Source organism: Vespula vulgaris, chromosome 15, assembly GCF_905475345.1.
Source record: "Vespula vulgaris chromosome 15, iyVesVulg1.1, whole genome shotgun sequence".
Taxonomy (NCBI): domain Eukaryota; kingdom Metazoa; phylum Arthropoda; class Insecta; order Hymenoptera; family Vespidae; genus Vespula; species Vespula vulgaris.
This window is the reverse complement of record NC_066600.1, coordinates 2,605,022-2,624,025: the sequence shown is the minus strand read 5'-3', so window position 1 is coordinate 2,624,025 and position 19,004 is coordinate 2,605,022. Positions and strand designations below refer to the sequence as shown.

The window sequence follows — 19,004 nt, the reverse complement described above, 5'->3', positions numbered from 1 at the left end:
TTTCGTTGATCCTTTAGAACGATTTAAAAGTTCCTTTTTTTCGACCTCGTAGTTTTTCATTAATTTGAGGAAAAGTGAATTGATCTTAAAAATTTCGTAGTCTCGAGGAATGTATATATATATATATATATAAAAATATATATATATATATATATATATATATATATATATGGTAATTCATACGATTGATCTTTAATAGTTATCAAGAAAATTTGTTGTCCCCGTATTTTGATTAAACAGTACACGTGTTTTAATAAATGAAAAATATTATAAAATATTTTCCCTATTTCGTCGTGATGATAAATGATGATTAACATTTATGTTTTAATTATATAAATTATTCATTCGAGTGTTCGAATAATTTTAACGTTGATTAATGCTATCATAATGTATTTTCTTTGTCGTTTCGTATCTTTTCATCTTTTCATCTTTTTTCTTTCTTTCTTTCTTTCTGTTCTTTTTTTTTTTTATAGGAAACAAAGGAAACATGTTATGGCAAAGATAAAGTTGCGTTTGTACAACAGGTACATAAAAGTTCCTACCCACCTGCGTTGGTGGACCTTCCTAAATCAACTAACCGAGATCATCGTGGTCCTGTCTTTTGGAAAAACTTTGATTTTCACAAATCTTTCTCTCCGTAGAACGTATACATACATGCCTGTGTATTTTTTCGGTTATCGTTGTTTGATTATCCAATAATAACGTTTTATATATTATTTATTTTCGACTTTCGTATTTTCTAAATAAGCGTCGCGTCGTCATCATTACATATCATTATTCCATTATATACTTACTTATATAATATATTAATATAACATATTAATACGATACTTATATACATATATATATATACATATAAAAGATCGAGCGAACGATTCAAAGAATTTATATTATCGACAATCTTACGTGTGCGCACTCGAAACTGAACAATGAGATCTTACTCGTATGGAAGACGAGGGACGACTGAGAGGTAGAGGAGAAATGAAGGAGAAAAAGTGAGAGTAAAAGAGAGAGAGAGAGAGAGAGAGAGAAGAGAGAGTCTGTTAACAATACTGACAAGGAATAAGTTGTGTAAACATCGGCACGATCCTCAAACATCGGCGGTCGCTTTGATGGCGGTATGCCGTTAGACACGCTCGCCTTGCTCTTTACTCACCTTTTCTATATTTATATTATATTATCGGCCACATCTCTCTCTTTCTCTCTCTCTCGATGTATGCGCGAAAGTATCTCATCGTTTTCTACGAATCTCTATGCTTTTTCTTTATTTCTCTCTCTCTCTCTCTGTCTCTCTTGTTCGATCGTCGGCTTCCATTCATAAAAAGATGGTTGGTTCTCTCATCACGTAGCTCAAGAAAAGAGAGAGAAAGAGAGGGAGAGAGAGAAAAGTGTGTATTTCGATCGAAGGAAAGATTTCGATCGTTATAGGTATACCAACTTCGTTCGTGACACGTGAATTTTGTTCCTTTTTTTACCTGGCCGTTTTGTCTCGACTTTGTTAACTCTTCTGAACGTTTACCTTCGCACCTCCTTCTTCGAGCAAGAGAGAAGGAGATAGAGAGATATATAGAGAGACAGATAGAGATAGATAGATAGAGAGAGAGAGAGAGAGAGAGAGAGAGAGAGAGAGAGAGAGAGAGAGAGAGAACGTTCGTTTTCTTTTTCTTTTTCTTCTCTCTTCTTTATTTTATTTTATTTTTCTTTTTAACGTCGTTCTGTTAAACGATCATCACATCGTGCTAAACGATCTCTTAAATGAATATAGCTTTTTCATTTGAAATGCTTGTAAGCTTTGCGTTAAAACTAATGAATTCTTAATAAGTTCGTTATAAGTTGATAATGAGTTTCTAATTTTCGTTCTCTCTTTCTCTCTCTCTCTCTCTCTCTCTGTCTCTCTTTCGATGAAAATAAAAAGAAATGAAGAGTCAGTTGGTCAGACGTCAACGTGCGGTGTTTCGTTTCGCCGACATCATTTCTGTTTGCATTATGAGCCGAACTGTACTTTTACGTAGGAAGATACCGCGAAACAATGCAAGACGCGCGTGCAAATATGGGCGCGCACTTCAAATGGGACATTCCAATGTTTCTCGGTATTCCTTCTACCCAAAGAGAACTCTATATGGATTTACTATAGCCTCTATGTCTCTTTGTGTTTCTTCTATTAGATTTATAATAAATACATTATTTATAGGAATCTTTAACGACGGTTCGTCGCCGTCGACATTTCTTATAACTTCTTCTTCTTTCTTTTTCTTCTTTCTTGTTTCTTTTTATCGAAACATCTACTATCGAACTTTAGCAACGTGTACATGATGTATCGTTAATGAACAATTACGAGGGTAAAAATGAGCTGAAAGTTTTTCAGTGATATCGAAAATCGATTACTCCTTCTCGGGATCTCTTAGACTTTTAATTTTCTAGTAATAATGATAATAATCGATTTTGTAATAGCGACATAAATAATCGACGATAGTAATCGATTTTTCAAAACCGCTTAGAAAATTTCCATCCGTTCTGTATTTTTTAAATATAAAAATAATGACTCCATGAAAGAATACATATTTGATTCTTTCTGCCCCAGTTTACGCAGGAACTCGAAGTGATATCCGAGATAATGTATACGTTGGTATCGTTCTTAATGAGATAATCTCATATACATGTTTTTTCAGACCCAAGGCAATGGTCGGAAGCAGCTGTCGCCCACTGGTTGCATTGGGCTATCGGTGAATTTTCGTTGGAGGGTGTGGCCATGCAACCCTGGCAGCACATGACCGGAAAACAGATTTGCGCTATGGGAAAGGAATCCTTTTTAGCACGTGCCCCGGCCTTCATGGGTGACATTCTATGGGAACACCTCGAAATACTTCAGAAAGGTGCGTAATTTTTCTCTTTATATTTATTTTTTCCCTTCTTTTTTCTTTTCTTTCCTTTCCTTTTCTTTTTGGTATGAATACACTCGTACACTTGTTTCTTTGTATCCTCTTTTTACAGTCAAACGAGTTAATCAATGATCGCCGAGTTGAATAATTGAATACATTGACTAACTTCTCCGTAGATTCTTCGCGAAAAGGGTGAAAACGTGTAAAGAAGAAAAAAGAAAAAAAGTGTTCACGTCTATAAGTATACTCATCTGCGATGGAAATGGATCGTCATTAGACTTGTTTTTTTTAAGACTCTTTTATAATCGATACAACGTGTCTACGAAAAAGTTAGTCAACGATCGACACGCCCGTATACATTGATTAATATATCCGTAGATTCGTAACTTCCACTAAAAGGGTGGGAACGTGTAAAGGAAGATCAAAGAAAACAGAATATCGAGAAAAACGAAGACACACACATACACGAACACACTCTTCTGCGACGGAAATAGATCGTCATTGCACCTGTTTTTTCAAACTCCTTTTATAATCGACGTAACAAAAAAAGAAAAAAAAAAATCAGTCGATGATTGACGCGCTCGTACATTGATTAATTTATCCATAGACACGTAATCACTAAACGAAAAGGGTGAGAACGTGTGAAAAAAAAAAATACTATGTAAGAAAAAGTTCGTATAGTACGTACTTACGTGGTACGGTGCAGATCGATGTAGATAGACGGATCGTTAGATACAGTAGTCCTGCAGGAGCAGCAGGATCGGTAAAAACAGATCGAATTTCCGTAAAATCGCAATATCACGGCAGGTACGCGGACAAATGATGAAGGGGAAGGACAAAGGACAATGACGAAGGGGAAGTAGTAGTAGTAGTAGTAGTAGTAGTAGTAGTAGTAGTAGTAGTAGTAGTAGTAGTAGTAGTAGTAGTTGTAGTTGTAGTTGTAGTATTTGTAGTAGTAGTTGTAGTAATAATAATGGTGGTGGTGGTGGTACCTTCCTCCTCCACTTCATCCTACGTACATTGAATCGACGTTAAGAGTTTTTATTCGAACGAAGGAGAGAATAGGAAGGGAGAAAGAAGTACTACGAGACGAGGAAGAAGAAGAAGAAGGAAAAAAGAGAGAGAGAGAGAGAGAGAGAAAAGTTTTCGGTATAGAAATTCTTATTCCGGATATCCTGCAACCAACAGAATAGCCCCGTGCCAATGTCTCGGCCACTTAGGTGCTTTTACAAGCCAGCAATTGAATACCTAAGGGATCCACTCGAGTTTCGATCTCTCTAGATCTATCTATCCGGTGATAGGAAACGAAAACGAAAACGAAAACGAAATGGAAAACGAGAATTTTTGAATGTTTTTCATCGACAAGAAATTTCTATAGATCTCGATTTATATGTTCTTATTAGCGAGATGATCGTTTTAATCTTTTCTTTCGATTTCTTTTTCTTTTTATTTTTTTTTATAAATGTTTCTCTCCCGATTCGTTCGTCAAGAATAATTAATTATTCTACGTTGAGAGAGCATCTAAATCGATCGAAAATAAAAGGAAGAAAGGAGAAAAAAAACTATGGGATCGAAAGGAGGACAGGAAGCGGAGCTTCATCCATGATTTAACTTCCATCGAGCGAACTCCCATACTTCCTTATCGATTAATTCGCGTTTCTCTATTCGTCATGCTAGAAAATTGACGTAGCCTGTCGTTCCTGCGTGTTTCATTTCTTTTCTTTCTTTTCTTTCTTTCTCTTTTTTTTCAAATTTAACATATGTACATACATTCGATGTCTATACAACCGAATACCTATATACAATTAAAATCAAATGTCATACGTAAACGTGCCTATGTTCTCACGTATGTTCATCGTCATCGTCATCGTCATCTTCATTATCATCATCATTATCATCATCATCATCATTATCATCTTCCACGATCATTTAGATCCTCGCAAATGATCTATATGACGACGGAGGTAATAAAGTGTTTATTCTAGCACGTTATTATACATACAACGCCGTGACATACGCCGAGCAGCGTGGGTAATCGCTTTGATTCCATGAACGAGAACGGATATTAGGAAACGTTGTTGCGCCTGCAAAGTGAAAAAAAAGAAGAGAAGAGAAAAAAAGAAAAAAAAAGGAAAAAAAAAAGTAGAAACTGAAAAGCTGCATCCTCCTCCTATTTGTGGCAAGCACGATCGAGTCACGGTGAAACTTAGTTACTTGCTCCGCGCTGACCGGAGCGATCTGCGCGGTAGATCATCGCGTTGTTGTTGCCTCGCTTTCTTTCAATTTGTCCTATTGTTGTACCGGGCCATTGCGAAATTACCTAGCTAAGACTCTATGCGTTTAGAAAATATAGATACATATATATATATATATATATATATATATATATATATCCTTGCAGCATAAAATGCATCTTCGTTTTATATTTCCTTTTCATGATTTCACGTTAAAAAAAAATGCTTCTTTTATAAGTACTAACAATCGTTGGATCGTGGAAAGTTTTCAAAAGCAGAATAATTAATCTCCTTCTATCACGAGCATGTTCCATTTTGTGGTCATAATTGCGTCGCATATATAACGCTATCAGCCATAGATAAAAGCTCGTTTCTCGGTCTGATTGCCTTTCGTCCGACGTTACACGAATCCTCGTCTCGAACGGATCGTTCGACTTGTTTCTTTTTAATAAAATATATTAAAATGAAATTAATATCATTTACTTATTATTTCCATTTGATTGATTAGTCATCGCGATGATCATTCGTAGAGAATAAATATATCGAAGTTCTTTCATTATCATCGTTAAGGATCTATTAGGTGGTAATAAGAAAAGAAAAATGGATGCTGAAGATCGAAGAGAAAATAATTCGTTCGGGATTCATTCGTTTTGAAATTAATTTTAAATTCAGATGTCGATGCTGAAAAGGCCTCACTGGAGAACACTACGGCGAGCAACTTGTACGAGAGCGTATGCGTCCCAGATTTAGGTGATTTTTTGGGATACCAGGATTCGTCTGGTCATCAGGAACACAAGAGTCCAGCTACGACACCAGCTAGCTCTAACAACACTAACTCGTCCGGCCAAACGCATGGTCCTACCACTCAGGCAACAGCCCCTACGCAACAGCCATCGTCCGGCGCCGTTTCGTTGGCCTCGAGACAATATCATAACGATGGTAAGTCGATAGATCGATTTATCAAATTTGAATGATCCTTACGTTAAAGCGTCCCTAAACTACGTTATTAAAATTATTATGGTCATTTTTCTTTTTTTCTTTCTTTTTTTCTTTCTTTTTCCCTTTTTTTCCCTTTCTTTTCTTTTTTTTTTGAATTAATATAACGATCGATTCGTCGGACGAAGGATGATGAATGAAACGTTTTCCTTTTATTCTGATAGAATTAACTCTCTCGAACTTAAGAACGAAGTTGCCGCCATGTTACGTCAGGCTAAGTGATAGGATCTCTCATTAGCATCGTCTGCCGTCACTCACGCCTTCTACTTCTTCTTGTACTTCTTCTTCTTCTTCTTCTTCTTCTTCTTCTTCATCTTTCGCAGATAGTATTGCATATGTGCCATCAAGTCCTGCGAAATATCTCATATTTTCATTCTTTTTTCTTTTTTTTCTTTCTTCAAATCGATCGAGACTACGATTTAATATTTGTATAGATTTTCCTCGACCGATTCGTTCGTTCTTTGAAGGTATACAATTTTTTTTATTTAAATTACATATGTACCTTTAATGTATATATACCCACCTACCCACACACACACGCACACGTATATATATAAATTTATATATATATATATATATATATATATATATATATACGTACGTATAGGACACGTGTTAGGAGTAGAAACCAGTTAAAGTGTAAAAACGTTCTTTTATCAATGAAAACGAAAAAGGGGAAGAAGACGTGATAAATAAAAAGAGAAAAAAGAGAGGAAAAAAAGAAAAAGGAAATAGTAGCAACGAATAAAAGAGACGAAAGTCGAACGAAATAGAATGGAATGGCACGGAATGATGGAGAAGATTATAAAGCGAGTCTCTTCTGCGCTAGCTAGCAGGCCAACAATTATCTAGTCTCTACTCTAGGGGGGCCTTACGTCATTGCAACAGTGACCGTGGCTGAACGAGGGAAAGTCGGAGCGTGCGAGTAGCCCTCCTTCACCTCCTCCTCGTCCCTCTTCTCCCTCTCACACCCTCCCCTCCTTCTCCTTCGTCTCTGCTCGTTCACTATTTGCACGCTTCACCGCGGACGATGAAGAAGACGATTCGCGAGTTACTCCAAACCTACTTTGTTTCGGCTCAACTCGATTTCTCATTCTCTCAGAAAAATTATGATATTTTTTTACAGTCGACTATCTAAAACTTGTATACTTGATAAATAAATATTAAATGGATGATATCATTTGCGATATAAAAGAACGTATAAGTAGGAAAGAACGAATATAGAAATCGTGTTTTTTTTTAAATAATTGATAAATTTCGAGTTAAATGGACGATGCACGATTTGGCGTCATGATCAATCGGATATTGTCGTAGAGCAATGAATAAAAGAAAGAAAAGCGACGGAGAGAAATGTTTTTGTTAAATAATTGATACTAATTCAAGTTAAATATGTGCGCGATTAGAATCCTAATTAATCGCATTAATATTTCGGTATCTAATTAATAATTGAATAGTTAATAATGTGTCGTTGCACGATTTCACGGCCATTCGAAAAGATAATCATGTTGAAAAAGAACACCGACGTGCTGCTGTTGGTGGTGAGGAAGAAAAAGAGAAAGATAGACGGGAACGAGAGAGAGAGAGAGAGAGAGAGAGAGAGAGGGAATGATCAGAATGCTGCGTGGCCCATCGTGGTTAGTTAAAACGCGGTGGTTGCTTAACAAATAATCATTGTACTCGTCGGTACGATTGACTAAGCTTTCCCATAAAGGTACCAATGGCGTCACAATGATACGTCGATCCTTTTTTGGTTAGCGGACCGACGTCGTTCTTTTAGAGCCTAAGGCAATGGTTTTCAAAGCGATATTATCGATTAATAAATTAAATCATTGGTCTTTTTAACGCCGATTAAAAAAAAAAAAAAGAAAAAGAAAAGAAAAAAGGAAAACGTAAAAAGAAAAAGCGAGATCGTCGAAAGATTATAAATAACGAATAATTGTCATATAGATATAATCATTCTAAATTAAACATTTGAAACGATTCGATGTATTATTTCAAGTTAAAGAAGAAGCAAATCGTAGGTATGTATTAACGAATCTAAAAGTCAGCTATAACGAAATAAATGCTAACGCAAAGAGACAAATTATAGACTATTATATTCGTATAAAAAAAAATTGAACAGTGGCGTTGAGAGAGGAGAGTAGGAGGGATGATGGAGGAGGAGGAGGAGGAGGAGGAGGAGGAGGAGGTAGGTCGTAATAGGGGGAGGGTTTGTCGCAAAAGTTTGAAAACCACTGGCCCTCGAGAAATCAATTTTGCACGCACACGACATAGAAAGAAGGAATCGCCTTTGTCGTGTAGCGTCTCCGAATGCCAGCAAGTTTTAATTTATACACACGATATACACGGGCGCGCACGCGTGAGTTTTTCTCCGTGTGTGCGCCATCGTTTGTGGGTCTGTGCACGTGCGACGCGACGCATGTACGTGACGCGAAGCAACGAACGTTTCTCGTCGTCGTCGTCGTCGTCGCGTCGTGTCGTCGTCATCCTCGTCGTCGTCGTCTTCGGTTTCATCGACTTTACGTTCTTCTCACTAATGAAAAACGTCTTACACTTTTTTTCTATTGAAAAAAAAAAAAAAATAAAATAAAATCGTTTTTCTAAACAATAAATATTACAAACGAATGATTCAATGATATATCCTTTTTTGACGATTCATTTATACGAATTAATAACTATTGCTATAACTAATTGAACGATGTAAATTGTTTTATTGGTTTTTTTTTTTTTTTTTATATGAATATAAATATTGTTTAAAGTGAGATATAAAAATTTCTTTTAGTACAAGTGAAATAAGGATCGATTCTCTATCGTTTCTTCACACAGAGAAAAGGAGGATCGAAGATAGAAAAAGGTCTTTCTTTCTTTCTTTTTTTTTTTTTTCTTTTTAACCAAACGTAAGACGGGAGGCAAAAGGCGTAGGGATAGGAAAGGGACGACGGGGTGGTTGGCGCAGGTTGTATTCATTCGTTCGTTCATTCATACTTCGTACTACAAAGGCTCGAGCTCATTCAGAACTCACGACACGCACACTCACATCTCTCTCTCTCTCTCTCTCTCTCTCTCTATCTTTCTATATATGTATTTATTCTTTTCGTCCCTTTTCTTTTTCCTGTGCGTGTTCTTCTCTTCGATATATTCTCTTTCTCCTTTACTCATTCTCGACGTCTTACTTTATTTTAGTCTCTCTTTCTCTCTCTCTCTCTCTCTCTCTCTCTCTCTCCACGTATCTATATCATTGATGTATATATGTACGTACAATATATATATATATATATATATGTAAAAGAAGAGGTACAACGGGATTGGTTCGCGAGCAAAGGACAAGGCGGGCTGAAGGGCTACGAAAAGGGAGGGTAAAATGGAAGCTCACATTACGACCGGAAGTCGTAGTAGAAGGGAGGCAAAGGGAGGAGCAGTCCTACCCCAATATATTCTCGTAGAGAGCGAGATAGTTTTATAATGTCCTCGAGTGCTCCTCCCTTAATGCATCCCAAAATGCATTCCCCTCTCCTTCTTATGGCACATAGCGAAGGTATTGTTGCTCATTTCAAAGGGAACAGGAGAATCGTCGAGACGCCTAGAACGTATTGAAACTAGCTTCGAAGGAGAAGTGGTTACCGAATCTACGTCGGTTTTATGTCGGACTCGTGCTAGAAATATATTCTCTTTTATATATACATACACGCAATATAATATAACGAGCTTTTTATCGTTTGTGATTCATGCAAGTTTTTATTTTTTTCCAGTCGTTATATAGATAATAATGAGATAGTGATAAATGAAAAAAAGAAAGAGAAAGATAAAGAGAGAAAGAATTATTTAATTATCTGGTTAAAATTTTTAATAAAATAATTATGATCGGTATTACACAGCAAGTAGTAAAAAAGAAAAAGAAAAAGAAAAAGAAAAAGAAAGTATTTATAGGGTAAAGAAAAGTTAATACTTGTCAAGATTCATTTCCGAGGCCTACTAAAGTCTGATCGAGCGAAACTAACGTAAGATGATCGAGCGTGTAAAGATAAAGGGCTTCGCAAAATAGGGCTTACTTTCTCTCATTAAGCTTGGAATCAATGTATCAAGCTATGTAAAACATTTACAACGAAGGTTCCTCCTTATTTTACATAGATATACAAAAAGAGAGAGAGAGAGATTGTACAGAGAGGGTACTTCTCGCAAGTCCCATCGTCGCTATCGCTACCGACAGACTCTCTCTCTCTCTCTCTCTCTCTTTCTCTCTCTCTCTCTCTCTCTCTCTATGAAAGCAAGGCACGAGGCTGAGGCGTAAGGGAGCGAGCACTTCCGGTCCCCTCTACATCACGTGCGAGCCGCCGAACAGAGAAACCCCCGTTCCCTCGTCCCTCCTTACATCCGGCCTACGTCTCTCTCTCTCTCTCTCTCTCTCTCTTTTTCTCTCTTCCACCTCTCCCAACAGCTACGACTCCCTCTCAAAAATAGGCTAGAAGGGCCCCTTCTCATAGCGGTCGTTTCGTCGATGGACGGGAAAAGACGTGCCTAAGCTCTATATTAGTTCTACCCAAAAACGTGACCTTCTTCTTCTTCTTCTTCTTCTTGTCCTTTTTCCTTTTTTTTTGTTTTTTTATTTTCGTACATTATACACGTGAATAGGTACTTACTTCGTTACTAATGCAATTTGGAACTATATAAAATTTAATTTCATCGATGTAATCCCTACTTCGATCATCCCTTTTCGAATATCCATAGATTTCCTCCTCTTTCACGTCCTTTATTTCAAATCATTCAAATCACAACTCTTTAATCTTACGTGAATTCTCTTACGAAATTCGTAAAGACCGATGTTAGAAAGACGAATTAGAAATAGAATACAACCATTTATATCGGCAGTCTTTTTCCTTCTTTTCTTTTGGAAGTTTTTCATATTCGATGTAGATTTAAGGGAAATTTTTGGGAATTAGTTTACACGTGGAGCAGGTGGTTGAAAATTTCTTCTAGCTTTTCCAACGACTACGACGAAACGAATTACCTCCACCTTTCGAGAGGGTGGGAGAGAGGTAGCGAGGGATCTTCTCTCTCTCTCTCTCTCTCTCTCTCTCTCTCTCTCTCTCTCTGTCTCTCTCTGTCTCTCTCCTCTCTCTGTTTTTTCTCCCACCATACGCAACTATTCCCCTCTTTCTACACAGCGAGAGACTCACTCGGAAGAAAACGCGGCGCGCAGCTGATAGCAGAACGTGCGTTGATGGTGGGGGTAGAAACGTTGTTGAGAGAGGGGAGGCCCTCTCAAAGGGAAGGGAAAGAGGAAGGAGCAAGCAGGCGGAGAGCGAGAGAGCGGAAACGGTAGGCCGCTTCGTCGCAGTGACACGCGCGCTCACGTCAAGTGGAGGACGCACGCGAGAGGAACCCTCTAAGGAAGAGTGCCTCTTCTCTTTTTTTTCTCTCTTTCTCTCTTTTTCTCTCTCTCTTTTTCTCTCTTTCTTTATGTCCATCTCTCTCTCTTTCTCTCTCTCTCTCTCTCTCTCTGTTTCTCTTTCTCTTTCTCTATTTCGCTGTCTCGACATTTATTTTTCGAATGTTCGTCGTCGTTGAGAAAAATGAACAATTGAAATCGTTGGAAATGTTCGTGACCGAAGGGAAGTAGAAGAAAGTGTGCGTACGATTTGGTAGTGTATCGTTTCGCGCGATTAGTAGTGTGTCGATTAAAAAACAAGACCGAGAAAAAAATCAAGAAGAAATATCAGTGTAAAAGAAATTTGGGAATAGAAGTGAAGATCTATTTTATGTTATTACTTTTTCGATTTCGACATTGATTCTTGATATCGATTTCGATTCGTTCGATTCTGTCGTAAAATCCTCTTCGGAGGAGGCACACCTGTTGCGCGATCTAGCGTCGTGGCGCGCGCAGCTGGTGCACCGGGTGCGCTGCACCGGCGTTGCACCGGTCGAGTCTTCCAAGGATTACTTTTGCTTCTTCTCCTTTAAAAACTAGAAAAGAAGAAGTAGGACAAACGTGAATGAAAATATATCGAAGGTAGGAAGCGTCGATCTTAAAAAAAAAAAAAAAAAACAGAGAGAGAGAGAGAGAGAGAGAAGCAAAAGAAAGGCGTGAAAAGTGTACTACGAACTAAAAGGGAACCAAGTGCAAGAACAGAAAGCTCGTCGCGTATAGCTTCGAAGATTTTGGATACTCTCATAAGAATGATATAAAAGAGTATACCTATGAAAAGGATCTCCGAAAAGAAAAAGACCTGTCAATCTTGTATGCTGCTGAGCATGCTGTTTGAACTATCGATTAATAATCAACTTCTTTTAAGAAAAAGGGAGGAAAGAGAGGTGAAATTCAAACGACTCGTAATACAACAGATAGAGAGAAGTTTCCAAAGTTTCGTTCGGTCGTCCATTGTGCGGTGAAAAGAAATCGCGCCTTAAAAGCGCGAATGCTCGTCGAAGAGGTGTCGTGGTTAAGCTTGGAGTTGTCAGAGAGCCGTGTCGTGGGCTGCCCGGCAGGTTGCCGCCGCCGGCAGGACGGCCGTCACGGCGAGCATCGAGAGGATCGCGACGGGTTCGCGAACTTCAGGCCAGGCGCCGCCGCCGCCGCCGCCGCCGCCACCGCTACCGCCACCGCCACTGCTGCCGTTGCCGCCGCCGGCCATCGTCGTCGGCAATTATACGACGACGAACGGGAACATCCTAGAGACGAGCCAACAAACGCCGAGTGCGGTAGCCTCGGCAACATCCTCGGAGATGGTTCTTCATATGCTAGATACCCTGATGACGGGACACGAACCCTTTTATGCCGATTATCCTTCCTATCAGGAAGCTGATCCACTTACTCATACTCAACATCAACATACTCATCATCCACATCATCACCAACAACAACACCAGCAACAGCAACAGCAGCAACAGCAACAACAGGATGGATTACATCGGAACGCGATCTCATTGAATACTACTACTCATACGCCAGGTTAGAGAGAAATCGTTTGTCTTTCATCGATCGATCGATTCTAAGGAATTTCTTCGCGATATATCATAAGGTTTCATTCTCCTTCGTATATATATGTATGTGTATATGTACATACGTAGGTATCTTCAAAAATATGTTTCTATTTTAGAATGCACGTTAACAAATTGAATAATCTTATGAATTATTTACAATGAATTATGAAGTCACTGAATCCATAGATAAGAAGTTATGAGATGTGAAGATTCTGTATATTTGTTATTTCTAATAATTAAAAGTAGATTCCCGACGGATTCGTATGATGCATTTCGATGAATGAATATCAATTTACTAAATGGAATGGTACTTTTGACAGAAATTATTATCAGTTACGTGAGTCAAATTGTTCTCGTGACGCTCGAGGACACGAAACAATGATTACGTTTAATTTCCACAAAGCATATTCGATACGAGTTTTAGTTTTAGCATTGAGTAGCTAAGGTAACATCGAATATCCCTTTTCTTCTCAATCATATCTTTAAATAATTCTTTTCATTTTTCAAAAGTCAGAGAGAGAGGAAACAATCGAATTACATTTCGCAATTCGTAAAAGATGATGATCTATTAGGATAGTTGTTGAAGTTCTTTGAAACGACTGAATTCGAATACGAGTTCATTTTCGATTATTTTCGATGTGTACCGACAATAGCTCGTAACAAAACAATATAACATATTTTTAATGTCTAAATGTGTTTATACGCAATGCACATAGATTGCCGCATAAGGTGCGGCTCTCGTTGACTTGGCAATAAAATCTACCAAGCAAGGTCAGAATTACACGCTTCGTAGAGCAGGAGATTTCAGACCGTAGTCTGTTCTATGTAGCTTATCCATCTGTAACGAGAAGAAACGAGGAAGAGTAAGAAAAAAAAAATAAAATAAAAAAAAATAAAAAACAAAAAAAGAGAGAAAGAGAGAGAGAAATGGAAATGGAAAATCTTTCAAGCAAATTGATTATTTTAAATACGTAAAAAAAAAAAAAGAAGAAAAGGGAAAAAAACCCACGAAACACGTTCATATGATCAGACATGATTATAAAGGAATTAGAATAACTTCCAGCTATAATGTGTGTGTGTGTGTGTGTGTGTGTGTGTGTACCTGCGAGAAAAGAATGAAACCTATAAAATCAAATAATTTAAAATGAAGGCCAATAACATACACCATAATTCTAATTTAACTTCGAATTAAACGTTCCGTACAATCTTTCGACGATATAAAGATATTAAAATATTAAAGTTGAAAGTTATAAAAGAAACAGAACGAAAAAAACAAAACAAAAAAAGAGAAATCTAGAAAAGAACATTGAATATATAAACTCATAGGTTTTTCTTGGTCTTGTTAGTGCGTTCTCCCTACTAACAAATGCGACTCGGGCGAATACATTTTAATTTAGCGCAGTGGCGCGTACGCACACGAATTAAAAAGAAAGGCATATGTAACACGGATATACATAGAGAGCGCGATAAAGGTAGATTGTGGGAGAGTTCGCAGGTCAGCGGTCTACCGAACAATGCGCGATTTCGTTGCCGTCGAGGACGACGTTTTTTATGAGCGCATCGCACAATCGCCTGGCTTCAACACGCACACGTTACACGCACTAGTACACGCACATATACTTTTACGAGGTACCTATGTATATATGTTTTTAAGGCTCCAATGAGTTTCGAGTTCAATGCATGTCTGACCTAACGAGTCTCTTTTTCTCTCTCTTTCTCTTTCTCTCTTTTTATTATTACTATCTATTTTTTTGAAGTTAATGAATATATATATTTATATATGTATATATATGTATATATATGTATATATAGGAACAATGTTGAAATGGATTTTTATCTGCATCGTATAATTCAACGAATCAATCGGATTATACCATCATTTAAATTCCATGCGATATTGTGTGTATCATCTGATTGAACCTTTTTCTAGAAATAATGATCCAGGAAGAATTTTCTTTAACGACTTATCGTTAGAATATTTCACTTCTACATCGTAATAATCACGTTTATAAATATATTCTATCATTAATAAAACGTATGATTTACGCAATCTATACGATATAAGAATGATCAAGGATTACAATTATTTCTTTGTAACTGTAACGATTTCCTAATTTTATATGTAACAATTGCGAGCGCAAACGATTCGCTTGAGATTCGTTTGAGATTAAAAATGAAATAAGGATACCGTTTGATCAGAGACGTCAAAGAAACGATAAAGATTAGCTGTTAAAGTCGGTATCGATCAAAGACGAAATGAAATTTAGAGTAGTCGAATCAGCTTTAGTAACCTTAACGACCTTAACAGCAGCAACAGCAGCAGCAACAGCAGCAACAACAGCAGCAGCAGTTACAGAAGCAATACAGCAGCTGTGCACTCCGAAGCCAAGAGCCGTGTTTCATTCGATTTGGCGCGTGCCACGTTAGCCCTCCGTTCCGTCCTCCTCGTTTCCTACGCTCGTTTTCGTTAAGAAGTCGCCGGCATCGGGCAAACTCTCTTTCGGGCCTATGTTGCCGGCCGGCACCTGTTCCACAGCTGATGCGTGCCTGCTATGCGGCTGCTAAACGACTGCTGTGCCTGTTACTGTCGCTCTTACTTACTTACTCTTACTATACTCTTTCTCTCTTTCTCTCTTTCTCTCTGTGTGTGTGTGTGTGTGTCTTTTCTTCTTTCTTTCTTTCTCCCTTGGTTCTCTCCATGAGAGAGCATGATCGAGTGCACGTGCCTGATCAATTTCTTTTCCCTCGTCTCATTTACGTCAGCTGGGAATCGAGTTAATTCAAATTAATATCACGTAAAACTTGATATCTTTGGTCAATTAGCAAAGTGTTTATTTAATTTATCTCTTCGATTTAACATTCTTTTTCAGATTTACGTCGATGAAATCGTAGTTGATGAAAGAGAAAATTTTCAAGTATTCTCTCTTTCTTTCTTTGTTTCTTTCTATCTCTTATGCAGATCCCAACTAAAAACTTAGAAAAGAAATTCCTTCTCTTTAATGTGTAGACGTAACCGCCGAAGAAAGGCGGCCGAGGCGCGAAGCCGAAAACGTGAGTCGAAGGGAGAAAAGGCGAGCGCGAGAAAAGGGTGCGTGTGAGTGAGGGACGTCGTGAGGGCCGACTGTGAGGGCCGCCGTGAGGGCCGACGTCGACCTGCACTCCCACGCTCCCTGTGTGAAGCGACATGGGGTGCGAGCTGCAGTTACGCGCGTGGTGGACCCTGCAGGTGTAGGTAGATCGCCCGTATAAAAACGGAACCCGGTGTATTTTATGAGAGCGAAAACCGTCCCCTCTCTTTCTCTCTCTCTCTCTCTCTTCGTTGCTTTTCACCTTTGCCATTGTTTTTCGATCTCCGATACGAACATGTCTAAGCTAAGTACGTATGTACCTATATCCATAGTTATGTATATGAACATGTATTCAAGTAGATACATACGTAGAAAGAAAAATTCAACGAGTCTCCATGCCTTGAAAGATCCATTAAAAATAATTATTAACTCTTTCTAAACGATCGAAATGTATTGTTTTTTTTTCTTCTTTCTTTCTATTCATCATCTCACTAATTTAAAAAAAAAAAAGAGGGGGAAAAAAAGAAAGATATGACACATAATGTCATCGTAAAGAGACTAGGGCAGTAAGCATATACGACGATCCTGTAGTACGTATTTATGAGTCTGAACGACTGTCCCTACCACGCGTACTACGACGATGATATAATAAACGGTAGTTGCGCAGTTCCATACGAGACACTACGAAACATATTACGAGGTGTGATGAAAAAGTTCGTCCAATTTTTTCCACTTCTAACGATGTTAATTTATTCGATTAACAAAAATTTTTTTTTCTTTCTTTTTTTTTTTTTTCTTTTTTATAAGATTTATACACGATACTGATCTTCTTAAAATCTTTCTGATTTAATGGGATGCATTAAGTTTTGTATAAAAAAGATTACGAGAATACGAAAACTATATTTCTAAAACGCTTTTCTGATGATGCGTATTATATCCAATGAGAAGTCCTATTTTGTGAATAAATCAAATGAATAAATAACATAAATATCTCGAATAAATAAAAATCGTACGAACTTTTTGTTCACAACTCGTACACTTTCTCTAGTTTATTCCGATTCCTGTATTAAGCTGTTAATCAAGGATGCTTTTTTTTTTGTAGTGAAAAAACAAATTTATTTTCACTATAAAAATAAAATTTAGATTAGAATGGAAACGGAAAACTGGATAAATCAATGAATCGTAAAATGAAGAGCATATTCGACGTATATAATATATTTTTTTTTCTGTTTTAATCGGAGTATAAAAAAGTGATTTATTCATGTTTTTATCTCAAGAGAAAATTGAAATCTTTGTGGGGAGTTAATTCGGCATCTCCGGTTAAAAGGTTAACAGTATTCCGAGCGTGTAAATATTCGTAAAAAAAAAGAAAAGAAGGAAACTATCGATGTGGAGATAATTAAACGATATTACATGTCGACTTTTTCGAACAGCACATCTGCCTTCTCTTTTCTTACACAAGAATTTCGTTTCTTTGTCCACCTGCTCTTTCGTGATATCTTCGTTATATCTCGCCTTTTACCGCCATTGTTAATTTTTTCAAATAAATATGAAAACGTTTGGAAAGTACCTAACCTTAATTGCGTAATGAAAATTCATAAAGACGATATAATAAATAAAATATATATATATATATATATATATATATATGTATGTATATATGTATATATATATATATACACATATAATTAGAGGGCGTTTTCAAATACTCGGAAATGCCTCGTATTCGATGCGTTATCATTGAATAAAAAGAGAGAACAAAATCTAATGAGGAATCAGAGAGGAGGAGAAAATAAAGATGTAAAAATTTTGAAGAGATTGTAGTAATAATAATAGTGGAGAAAGAGAGAGAGAGAGAGAGCAATGATAACGACGACGACGACATTGTCGTGGGCGAAGCTAATGCAGCCTCCGCATTCGGCGAGAACGGATTTCTCGAAGCGAAGGAAAGGTCGTTGAGAGAATAGGCGGAGTTCGCTCGAGCCAATCAGCGAGATGCGTACCGCCCACGTGTCGCGGTGGTTCCTCCCTGCAGACTCCGGAAAGTTTTTCTCTTTCTCTCTCTCTCTCTCTCTCTCTTTCTCTCTCTCTCTCTCTCTCTTCCTCTTTCTCTCTTTCTAACCTCACTTAAAATTACACATTGTTTTGTACGGAGAATACACTAAAAGTACTTAAAGGCCATCTATTTTATCCCCTTTTACAATCCATTAACACTCTTTTTTAATGATAATATACATCGATTTCACAAACACATCGTAAAAAATTTGCATCGTCTTTCTTTTGAATAACGTTGAAGTATATCACGAGCAAATCGGTTTACCGATTTACAAACATCATATCACAATTCATACAATTATCGAGAATCTTTCTAATGTATAAATGAAGATTAAATTTACACTTAACTTGTCGTTTACTTTTATAGGAGGTTATGCTCATCTACGCAGTCCCGTGTGTCAGGATGAAAGTCAAAGGGAAGAAACTTCGCCACCACCTCACAGCCATAGTACACAACCTCCGAATTCTCATTCCAGTACACCGACGGGGAATAACAACAATAATAATAACAATAATGCGAATAATGCTTATATACACCTACGCAATTTAAATGAATTGAAAACGGAATGTGAGTATTAGTCTACGACTTGTAAACTGGCGCCATCTGTAATATAACAAATCATAATATTAAACGCGTTACTTTTCATATCGCGGATTTATATATTAGAAATAAATTTTATATATATACATATATATATGTATGTATGTATATATATATATATATATTCGTATTAAAGTTGAAGCGATTTGTTCGAAATATTCGATGGAAAAGTAATAAGAAATAAAAGATCGAT

General features: G+C 37.3%; 1 protein-coding gene across 8 annotated transcripts in view; it reads left to right on the top strand.

Annotated features, from left to right (window-relative positions):
* Positions 1-19,004, top strand: part of LOC127069457 (ETS-like protein pointed) — an 81,294-nt gene that overhangs the window by 58,247 nt on the left and 4,043 nt on the right. For 7 of the 8 annotated variants that reach the window (XM_051006512.1, XM_051006509.1, XM_051006513.1 and 4 more), the window contains 3 exons: positions 2,670-2,873; positions 5,786-6,052; positions 18,578-18,778. In XM_051006512.1, coding sequence (XP_050862469.1) covers positions 2,670-2,873; positions 5,786-6,052; positions 18,578-18,778 — 672 coding nt within the window. The remainder of the gene's footprint in view (positions 1-2,669; positions 2,874-5,785; positions 6,053-18,577; positions 18,779-19,004) is intronic. The other variant, XM_051006516.1, reaches the window with a different exon arrangement.